General features: G+C 40.3%; 1 protein-coding gene across 1 annotated transcript in view; it reads left to right on the plus strand.

Annotated features, from left to right (window-relative positions):
* The window catches only part of DDHD2 (DDHD domain containing 2), a 658,501-nt gene that overhangs the window by 214,273 nt on the left and 432,161 nt on the right, over nt 1–12,067 (plus strand). The window contains exons 5-6 of the mRNA XM_053718087.1: nt 1,459–1,579; nt 9,352–9,441. Coding sequence (XP_053574062.1) covers nt 1,459–1,579; nt 9,352–9,441 — 211 coding nt within the window. The remainder of the gene's footprint in view (nt 1–1,458; nt 1,580–9,351; nt 9,442–12,067) is intronic.

The raw sequence follows: 12,067 nt of genomic DNA on the forward strand, positions 1-12,067 counted from the left end.
GGAATTTTTCCTTTTCCTCCTCCCCTTCGTTGTAGAGTATTCTCTGCGGGGCATTATCCTCTTGCAGCCTTGTAGTCTGCTCTTTTTCGAGTTATGCTTGAGGCTTCTCTCTCTGTTCTGTCCTTGACTCTTCGGGGATTGTTTTCTGGAGGTTCTTTCAGACCTTTTTTATCTGATTCTTCCTTTCCTTTTAGTTGGGGAGAATGTGGTATAGGAGAGTTTGTTTGTTGTTTCCTCTTGCCATTGATCATGGAGAGGGTTTAACTTTTGTGTGCCTCTGGTCAGTGGGACTAGTCTCCTCAGCGGCTTTTGTGCTCAGTTGTGTCCAGGATTTATGAGTGGTCTCTAACAGGGATCTTATGGTTCTAATTGATGGGCAGTTACCTTGTACTCTTCCAATTTTTTGTTCCTTCTGCTTCGGTTGAAGTAGTTTTTTATCGGGAATTTGAGTTATGGCAGGCTGTGGTGCCCTCAGAATGGGCCGCCTTTTTTTGTTCTCGCCCGTTTGCATTGTGTCTTCTAAAAGCTTGGGTATTGATTTCCCAAAAGTAATGAATGCAGGTGTGGACTCTCCCCGTTTTAAGAAGAAAAACTTAAATTATGCTTACCAGATAATTTTCTTTTCTTCTGTACGGGGAGAGTCCACAGCTCCCCGCCCGTTATTTTTCCATGAGCGGCCTTAAATTATTTTTTATTCATTCTTATGGCACCTTTTTCACCCTGATATTTCTCCTACTGTTCCTTGTTCCCTTGGCAGAATGACTGGGGGATGAGGGAAGTGGGGAGGTATTTAAGCCTTTGGCTGGGGTGTCTTTGCCTCCTCCTGGTGGCCAGATTCTGTATTTCCCAAAAGTAATGAATGCAGCTGTGGACTCTCCCCGTACAGAAGAAAATAAAATTATCTGGTAAGCATAATTTAAGTTTTTCAAATAATAGTGAATTATTTAAAGGGACAGTCAAGTTCAAAATAATCTTTCATCATTCAAATAGGGCATGTAATTTTAAACAACTTTCCAATTTACTTTTATTACCAATTTTGCTTTGTTCTCTTGGTATTCTTAGTTGAAAGCTAAACCTAGGAAGCTCATATGCTAATTTCTTAGACCTTGAAGGCCGCCTCTAATCTGAATGCATTTGACAGTTTTTCGCCACTAGAGGGCGTTAGTTCATGTGTGTCATATAGATAACATTGAGCTCACGCACGTGAAGTTACCTAGGAGTGAGCACTAATTGGCTAAAATGCAAGTCTGTCAAAAGAACTGAAATAAGGGGGCAATTTACAGAGGCATAGATACAAGGTTATTACAGAGGAAAAACGTGTATTATTATAACTGTGTTGGTTATGCAAAACTGGGGAATGGGTAATTAAGGGATTATCTATCTTTTTAAACAATAACAATTCTGGTGTTTACTGTCCCTTTAAGTATTTGGGTTATTTTTCATGTATTTTTTTTTTAGCGTATGGTTCACTACCAGCCAGCAGGAAGCCCTGATGATTGGGGAGCAACACCCAGTGAACAAGGACGACCTCTTACAGTGAAAAGAGGGGTTGACAACATATCTGTGAATATACCTAAAGGTAACTGAGTTGCATGACACATTTGCATATTCATTAAAAGGACATTAACGCCTCATGCATTTGGGAAAGCACTGTGGTTCTTCCATAGTCGTTACAGAGGCCAAAAAGTAAATTATGTAACCTGTAAATGCTGAAAATCAAATACCTGGTATAGGCAATTTACAGCATTTTCCTTAAATAATAAGATATCTAGGAACTCTATATGATGGTCTATTTAGACAGACATCTTATAGGCCATGGTATACTATTAAAGGGACAATCAAGTCCAAAAAATCCTTTCATGATTCAAATAGGGCATGTAATTTTAAACAACTTTCTAATTTACGTTTATCACCAATTTTGCTTTGTTCTCTTTTCTTAGTTGAAAGCTAAACCTAGGGGGTTCATATGCTAATTTCTTAGACCTTGAAGGCCGCCTCTAATCTAAATGCATTTTGACAGTTTTTCACCACTAGAGGGCCTTAGTTCATGTGTTTCATATAGATAACATTGAGCTCATACACGTCAATTTACCAAGAAGTGAGGCCTAATTGGCTAAAATGCAAGTCTGTCAAAAGAACTAAAATAAGGGGACAGTCTGCAGAGGTTTAGATACAAGGTAATAACATAGCTAAAATGTGTATTATAACTGTGTTGGTTATGCAAACGTGGGAATGGGTAATTAAGAGATTATCTATCTTTTAAAACAACAAAAATTCTGGTGTTGACTGTCCCTTTAAGTCCTACTATGAACTCCTTCAGATCTTCACTTCCACACCAGAGGAAAAAAAACACAGTGTCTATGAAACACCTGTAATTCTTACACATTTCTTTAACTTAGGATCTGAGAGGAAATACCTTTGGTCACACTAGATGTAATATAAATATATATATATATATATATATATATATATATATATATATATATATATTAGGGCTGGGCGATATGGGCAAAAATGAAAATCGCGATTTTGGACCCCATAAAACAGCTTACCCAACCCCAGGCGTCTGGCTCCTGTAATGCCGCTGTGTGCACTGTTGCGTAGAGGGGCTCCGTGTCTCGAGACGGTATGTGGTTAACAATCCACTGGCCCTCCTCTCCCTGTTAGCGCCTCCACTTCTCATGCGGTACACACGGACGCTTCCAATGACGTCAGCATTGGGGGAGGAGGAGTAAAGTTAGGTGACCGGGTGGGGCTATGAAACTGCAGGAAGGTAAGGATCAACTGGATAGTAGTACTGTAGAAAGTAACGATCCACTCCTTCAATGAGTAAAAAAATAATTTATTTAAAACTTGATTAAAAGCATAAATGGAAGCTCCAAGGATAGAACATAGCGGGTGCAGCACTAGGGCTAGCCTATATGAGCCCCCTCCTGTACGTCATAGGGGGCAGGGCTAAAAATCGCATACTGCGGTTCTTAAATCGCGCCGATTAATCGCGGTTTGAAACACCGCATATGCGATTAATCGTGCAGCCCTAATATATATATATGTGTGTATATATACATACATACACATATATATATATATATGTATATACAGGTGGCCCTCGTTTTACAACGGTTCAATTTACACCGTTTCAGAATAATAACCTTTTTTTTCCAGTCATGTGACTGCTATTGAAAAGCATTGAGAAGCAGTGCATTTATTAAAATAGCCAGTAGGTGGAGCTGTCCACTTGTGTTGCAGAAAAGCCAAGCAAGCTGAAATTAATCAGTTTAACCAGACTTGAGCTATAGAGCAGATTTCAAAGGAACAAGATATTCCTGTCTATAAATCAGTCCAGATTGGAATGCATAGAAAGAACTGTTTGCAGAAAAATGCAAGTGAAGTCAGTGTTGTGTGATTATTTTATTAGGTTTATAATGCTGTTTAGCAAATGTTTTTGTTCATTTAACTTAGTTTAATTATATATTCTGTGTTGTGTGATTATTTTATTAGGTTTATAATGCTGTTTAGCATTTAAAGTCTTCCTTTCAAAGCTTTAAAAATAATGTATTAGCTGTTACTTATGACAATTTTGAGAGGGGCCTGGAACCTATCTCCCTCACTTCCCATTGACTTACATTATAAACTGGGTTTCAATTTACAATGGTTTCGATATACAACCATTCCTTCTGGAACCTAACCCCGGCGTAAACTGAGGGTTACCTGTATGTATATATATATATATATATATATATATATATATATATACATACAACCCCAGTTCCAAAGAAGTTTGGACAGTATGGAAAATGCAAAAACAACAGAGAGTCATTTGAAAATTAAATTCACCCTCTAATATATTAAAAAAACACATTAACACATTATTTGATGTTTTACTTTGTGAATTTAATGTATTTTTGAAAATATACACTAATTTCAAATCTGATCCAAAAACTTTTTTTTTTGTGCACAAACGTAACCCAAATATCATATGACAAACATAAATATTTAATAAATTAACTACTTTTACACGCCAACTAAGCTGCTCTACATGATAAAATATACATTTTATTTTCGCTGATTACGTCAGTTAATCCAACCCTCAACTATGGGCCGTACAAGATTAAAATCAATGTCCAATCGTATGCCAAGTAAATGCATATAATTATGCAATGATTTTGTCACCCTGCGCATGCTTAATGCTATAGTTAAACTTGCGCATGTGCATATTTCCTCCCTGATGCCGAGATTACCCACACAGTGTTACTGGTTTGCATAGAGAGACACTGTGAGTGACGTAAAGGATGGTGCTTCAGCAGATCGCACATGCGCATCGCGGCAATATTCCACCATTTTCATAACTTCGGTTATCGGTCTGGATTGGATGATGTTAAAGCATAGCCGGCTGTGGGTTTGGAAAACGTTTGATTTTACAAATATGATTTCTACTAAATGGTAATTATTTGAAACATAGCATAAATTAAAAAAATATATAAAATGTTTCCTTTTTGCGATTTCAGATGTTTTTTTTGGGGGGGTTTAGTGTCCCTTTAAGGACTAATAGCACTGTGACAAGTTGAAATAAGAAGGTGATTTTAGGCCATTGTGTAATCATAGTATATATAAGGAGCCTTCAAAAAGGCCTAGTCCTTCAAGAGCAAGGATGGGTCAAGGCTCGACAACCTGCCAACAGATGCGTCTGCGAATAATCCGACACGTTGAGAACAACATTCCCCAAAAACAAATCGGTAGGATTTTGGGCATTTCAACTTCTACAGTGCACAATATAATTAAAAGTTTAAAGGAATCCGGTCAAATCTTGGTGCGTGTGATCTCTGATCCCTCAGAGGTCACTGTCTCAAAAACCGTCATGAGTCTGTAATGGATATCAATGCATGGAATTGGAAATACTTTGGAAAAGCTGGTCCAAAAGCCAGCATCTTTCATGGTATGGGGGTGTGTCAGTGTCCATGGCATGGGTAACTTGCACATCTGTGAGGGCACGATTAAGGCCTATAGATATCTATACATTTTGGGGCAACATATGCTGCCATCCAGATGTCGTCTTTTCCGGAGGCATCCATGCATTTTCCAGCAGGACAACGCCAAACCACATTCCGCCCGGATTACAAGCACATGGTTGCGTAAACATTGAGTGCGGGTGCTAGCATGGCCTGCAGTCCTAACTCCTTACCTGTCTTTGATTGAGAAAAATACTGCAGAATCCATGTTTTCCGCATAGGTAGTGGTATCAACAGACAAAATCAGCTATTTTAAATGACAAAATAAAGACAATTCGACATATACCTGGAGGGAAGTTTCCTGATCCATAATATACCATACTAAAGGACGCACTGAAGACTCAACACTCTTCAGACATGGATCTGGCGGCAGGAACCGTTTGTGAGGCCAAGCTCAGGCTAACTTGGATCATCAGTACCTACCTCATACAATTAAGGTAAGGTCTAGTAAGTGGACATTCTTACCATTTGGGGATTTTTTTGCCTTTCATTGCTTCGAAATTGAATTCTGCAAAAAACCTGGGACTATTAACTTTCAAACTTTGATTACTGAAACTTATGATCAATCAGATCTATTTTCTATTGTTTGCTGGTTTGTCTAAATATTGTATCAACAACACAGTATCTTGTTCTTTATATATTTATATAAAGGACTTTAAAAAAGGTTATCTATATAAAGGTATACTACATAGATATTACATTGTATTGTTTCCTGGACAGCGCTTTCCCTGAATCCCTTTTCTTTCCATTTTTCCAGCCTAGTATAGTGAAGTTGGGACAGGGATTAAGCTACAGTTGCAGGAGACTTTTATTAAACCGACTATCAGTTTCTTACCACTCATCTCACAGCGCCTCATCATCTCTTGTTCTCTCGTCGCAGAGTTTCCCACTCATGTGCTAAGGCTCAGAGCCGTCGCTAGCACTCTCCCACGTTGAGGGAGATCTGGGGGCTCCCACCTGCTCCTACCCCGGCTTCACTTTTCGTGGTGACGTCACGCGCAATGGCGTGATGACGTCACCACGCAACTTTATTTAAAACAGGCAATGACAAGTATAGGGAAAGGGGGCATGCTGCTTAGAAGCCTGTATCTCAGGCATCTAAGCAGCTACAGATCGCCGTTGGAATGGTTAAAAAAAAAAAGTTAAAAAAAGTTAAAAAATATATATTTAAAAAAATTAAGAATTTAAAAACCCTCAAATCAGCTTAGCACCCAGGTGGGAAAGTGCTTAGCACTCAAAAGGTTAATGTAATTTTTTTACTTGTAAAAGTTCTCCACATCTGAAAAAATGTTCTTTGTATTTGTAAATCTATTTTTATATATATATCTGTATATATGTATACTTGTATAAATTCATATGAATACATAGATATAGACAGTTTTTTTTTCCTGCTGGTACGGTGTACCGGAACTTATGGGGAAATAATGGATATCACAGAGATGAAGATGCTGCATCCAACACTTCTCCAAGCCCCCTTGTCAACCTCAAGCTGGGAAGATTAAAGGGACAGTCAACACCAGAACTTTTGTTGTTTAAAAAGAAAGATAATCCCTTTATTACCCATTCCCCAGTTTTGCATAACCAACACAGTTATAATAATACACGTTTTACCTCTGTAATTACCTTGTATCTAAGCTTCTGCTGACTGCCCCCTTATTTCAGTTCTTTTGACAGACATGCAGTTTAGCCAATCAGTGCTCAGTCCTAGGTCACTTTACGTGCATGAGCTCAATGTTATCTATATGAAACATGTGAACTAATGCCCTCTAGTGGTCAAAATGTATTCAGATTAGAGGCAGTCTTCAAGGTCTAAGAAATTAGCATATGAACCTCATAGTTTTAGCTTTCAACTAAGAATACCAAGAGATCAAAGCAAAATTGGTGATAAAAGTAAATTGGGAAGTTGTTTAAAATTGCATACCCTATTTAAATCATGCAAGTTTTTTTTGGACTTGACTGTCCCTTTAATGCAGAGGGTACATTTAAACGTTCATAAATGACAACATGAGATGAGAAAAAGAATTAAGCTTGGTTGGGCTATATAACTAAATGGGACGTTGTGATTAATTATTTTGCCTGATCAGCATTAGGGGTTAAACAAAAGTGAAGTGGAACCTAGGGGAAACCTCCAGGAAAAGCGATCTAAAGAGCAAGAGGCTCAGTGTTTTTGAGGATTGCTAACTTTCTTTCCCACACTTTTTTAACCTTTCACAAAGTTCCCCTGCACTCTGTTGTAGACAGGAAACGCTACTGTGAGATCATAGATAACTGACTGTGATGTTTAAAGGTGCCGATGTTCTGTCGGATTCTATAACCCGTATGAAGTTGCGACCAGGAGATCTGCGCATTTGCTCAGTTACGTCATCGCATTCCGTACATAGTTTTGCCCTGATAAGTTTGCATGCCAACACACGTCACCTCACCACTGCCCATCAGATTTTGCAAACGAGTAGTGTGCATGCGAGCGCATATGTCAGCGCTTATGACCATCAGGTTTTGCAACCACTTACTAGGCTCATGCATGCGCATTCCACACATATTTGTGAACACATCTGACGTAGCAAAATTAGACGGCCCGAAGCACTGACTTATGTGCCCCCAATCGCAGTTGATCTTGGAGGTCACAAATGGCTTGCAATGGATATCCCCTGATCTGCTTGTGCGACAGGTGTCAGTAGAATTATCTGAAGGTGTGTGAATGAGAAAGGGAAATGGCAGGCAGGCTTGGTCAAATGTTTTTGTTTAATTCTATAATTCTATATAATTCCACTGACACCTGTGAAGAATATTGGAATGTAAAATATTCATAAATACCTTCGGGTTTAATGTTGTACATCTTACATGGTGTTGGCTTAGCGCATGAGCGTTAAAGGGACATGAAACCCAACATTTTTCTTTCATGATTCAGATAGAGAATACAATTTTAAACAACTTTCTAATTTACTTAATTTGCTTCCTTCTCTTGTTATCCTTTGCTGAAAGGTTTATCTAGGAAAGCTCAAGGGCAGCAGAGAACCTAGGTTCTAGCTGTTGATTGGTGGCTGCATATATATATATATTGATTGTGATTGGCTCACCCATGTGTTCAGTTAGAAACCATTAGTGCATTGCTGCTCCTTCAACAAATGATTGGGTTTCATGTCCCTCTAAGTGTTGTTTTGTTTTTTTTGGAAGCACGCTCCATTGAAGTCTATGGGGAGAAGAAGTTAACACGCAATATCATAGGGTTACCCTTGCAGGCACACAATTAATTTTCAACCTGTTATATAAGTGCTAACCCACCTGCGTTAAAAGTTTACTTTCATCGGTGATTGCGCATGAGCGTCAAAAAAAAAAATGACCACGTCATTTGTAATCTAGCCCTTTGTCTTGCTTAATTGCCCAACATTCCGTGTCATAGTGCACTGTCTTCCCGCAATCAAAGCACTCTTCGTTTTCTTTTTGTGTCCAGAGTCCCTATATTATTTCACTTGTTTCCCCTTGCCTGCTGGGTGTAGTACACTGTTTGCGCCCGCACTACGTTTTCTTTTGCTTTCATTAGTTTCTGTGTCCTATTTTTCTTTTTACCCTGCAATGTCTGATATACCTGGACTGCTTTTTTTCTGACCTCCTCTAGCGATTTTGCTTGCCATCCTAGCATAGCCACCTGTAATTGTTTGGACACCTCTGTTTCCAAGCCGTGCACAAAGGAGCTGACAATGAGGGGGGGGGGGTAGTGCAAGTTTTAGGGTCCTCTATTCCCCCACATTTTTTGATAGCACTTAGAATTTCCTTTACAAATTTGTCAATGGTCTGCCTTTTTTCTGCTGCATGAAATTTATTTTTGTCCAATCTACTGTCTTCATCAACCAAGGGTCATCTCAGCACCTATGGGATACCTCCTTGGACCTTAAGGAAAAAAGGAACACCCAAAATAAAAAACCTAAATTCTCCTAACATTTGATGTTTTAACTTAATCCTTTTTCCTGCAATTTCTATCTGCAGCCTCTTCCAGCTAGAGCAACAGAATTCACTCACAGTCTTCTACTTTTAATTTGAATTAGGTCTGCGTTCAATGTGTTTCTAATTAGTTAAGTATAAATGAGGTCTGATTAAGGTAGTTGTCAGAATTGAGTCCTCACACTCTTATTGTTAATGGGGGCTACACTTGAAGGGGGGCTTGTAGTTTGGTTCTTTGGTGGTTGCACTGCAGTGGGGGACATGTAGCCTTTTTCGTCATCTCTGTTTGTATACATGTATTATGTACTTTAAGTAGTTAACTGTGTGTCCTTGCATTTTTACTGTTTTGCTATTCATATTATGTTCAATCAATCTCTTAAATTATATCTCTTTGTCTTATCAGGGGAACCAACTCAGATTGATCACTTGGTGTTCATGGTGCATGGTATTGGTCCTGCCAGTGATCTCCACTTCAGATCTATTGTGCAGTGTGGTGAGTCAAATTTAAAGTCTAGCTCTGCCCAGTTTAGCAAATACTATAATAATCTAGAAATGCATATTTAAGTTATAAAATAGTTCTGTTTCTCAAGTGTTTTCATAATAATTACATTTAGGTCCAGTTTCCTAAAATGGTAAGATTTTTACTGTGTCATGTCAATGACATATCAATTATACAGATACATACTTTTCTCTAAGTTGAGCTTTATTCATATATACAGATTAGTCCGACAGTGAAAGGTTCTTTTTGTATTGTTAATGCTGGAGTGAATATATATCCCAGGGACAGCACCAAAAATATAAAAACAACTCCTAAATGAACCCTACTATCTCCCTCTGCAGCCATTGTCTGTAATAGCTGTGTGAACCTACCACTGCAATTAACCTTGATCTAGACTACCCCCTTTGGAAACTCCTTTAACTCTAACAACCGAAACATCCTTCCATCACAACCCCCACCATTGAATGTAAGTTGCATACTCAACCATCCATCTATCCAACTTCTGCTTCTATGTGATGCCTACCCCATTTTTAACACCTATAAGTTAAATAACAATAACAATAAAAAGCCTTAATTTAAAGGGACAGTCAACCCAAATTTTAAAATAGGTAATTCCTATAAAGTTGCTAACGATTTTTAGTTTGCACTGTAGCCTAATTTATTAGCCTAAATCGTTTATAAGCATTACTATTTACTTGTTTCTTACTTGCTGTTTAAAATGCCCGCCTGCCCCCTCCCATATTTCGTCATCATGATCGTCAGGTTGTTCAGTGTCCAGCTCTAACTCGGCTAATTCTCGTTATTCTACGCTCCTGTGTTTTTGCGTATGTACCTTGCGCCACTAACACTGTAGGGGGAAGGAACTCAAAATCCTTTCTCCAGTTCCTAGACGTCTGACGTCTGGGTTGACTGTCCCTTTAACTGGAAATAAATTTGCTTTTGCAGTAATAGTCCGAAGGAATGTCATTCCCCCTCGTCTCATTTGCATATGGGGTGCGCGGTGACCAATCAGAGGTCTTTACGGGTAAATGAGGGCGCGGCTGGACGCAGTCCGGGGCTGGTATTGGTTTGGCTGTTCCCAGCTACTGTGTGGCTGTACGGGAGTCAATGGGAGTAGTGGGCTGCGGGGCAAGCAGGAGAAGTGCGGCGGCGGGCGGGCTGCCTGCTGGTGCATCGCGGCTCTCTGTAGTGGTTCTGGCTATCGTGCGCTGCGCTGGGCTACTAGAAAAGACTAGCAGCCAATTACACGTGCTGCCCAGGGGCAGGGTGTATGCTCTGGGCTTATATGGTGGCTGTCATTAGGGGAAATCAGGGGCTGTGTCCTCATGTACCGCTGTGCTTCTAGGTGATATGACCCCACGCGTGTGCTCACTGATGTGTTTATATAGCTGCAGGCACGGGTCAGACAGGGAACTCCTGTGTCTGCCTCTGGCTACCTTGTGCTGTGATCGGACACAGTCATTGCTCACACGTGTAGCGCTAGCATCCAGCACACTATTGGGCAAGCTGTCTGATATGTACCACACTGGTGGGCAAGCTGTCTGATATGTACCACACTGGTGGGCAAGCTGTCTGTGCCACACTGGTGGGCAAGCTGTCTGATGTATGCCACACTGGTGGACAAGCTGTCAGATATGTGCTACACTGTTGGGCAGGCTTTCTGATATCAGACAGCTTGTCCACCAGTGTGGCACATATCTGACAGCTTTCCTAACAGTATGGTACATATGAGACAGCTTGCCCCCAGTGTGACACATAGCTATTAGACAGCTTGCCCAAGTGTGGTACATATCAGACAGCTTTCCCAACAGTGTGGCACATATCAGAAAGCCTGCCCAACAGTGTGGCACATATCTGACAGCGTGTCCACCAGTGTGGCACATATCAGACAGCTTGCCCAACAGTGTGGCATACATCAGACAGCTTGCCCATCAGTGTGGCACAGACAGCTTGCCCACCAGTGTGGTACATATCAGACAGCTTGCCCAACAGTGTGGTACATATCAGACAGCTTGCCCACCAGTGTGGTATATATCAGACAGCGTGCCCAACAGTGTGGCACATTTCAGACACTGGCACATAGATAGCTTGTCTACCAATGTGGCACATTTCCGAGTCAGACACTGGCACATATCTTGCCCACCAACGTGGCACATTTCCGACATTAGCACATATCTAACAGCTTAATGTCATAGTATAGAACAGTGGTACAGGGGGTACCCAGGGGCAGTATACAATAAGATACACAGTTCTCCCTGTCAGCAGCCCTATTACAACAGTGCTGGATGCTAGCGCTACACGTGTGGGCAATGACTGTGTCCGATCGCAGCACAAGGTAGCCAGAGGCAGACACAGGAGTCCCCTGTCTGACCCGAGCCTGCAGCTATATAAACACATCAGTGAGCACACAATTAGTTTCACAAAACAGTTAACCAGATCTCTGAGGACTAGGTAATCATTCTAGCGTAAATCGCGATTGTGCTCAAGCGATCGTTTTTACTTTCATCTTGTAATACCAGCTGTAAACCCAATAAGCGCAAACACCCTCGATAAACCTCTTATTGCTTACACGTAACTGTTAGTGTTCTACTCGTAATCTGGCACAAAGCAGTTAACCAGA

Source organism: Bombina bombina, chromosome 6 (genome assembly GCF_027579735.1).
Source record: "Bombina bombina isolate aBomBom1 chromosome 6, aBomBom1.pri, whole genome shotgun sequence".
In the NCBI taxonomy this organism is placed as follows: domain Eukaryota; kingdom Metazoa; phylum Chordata; class Amphibia; order Anura; family Bombinatoridae; genus Bombina; species Bombina bombina.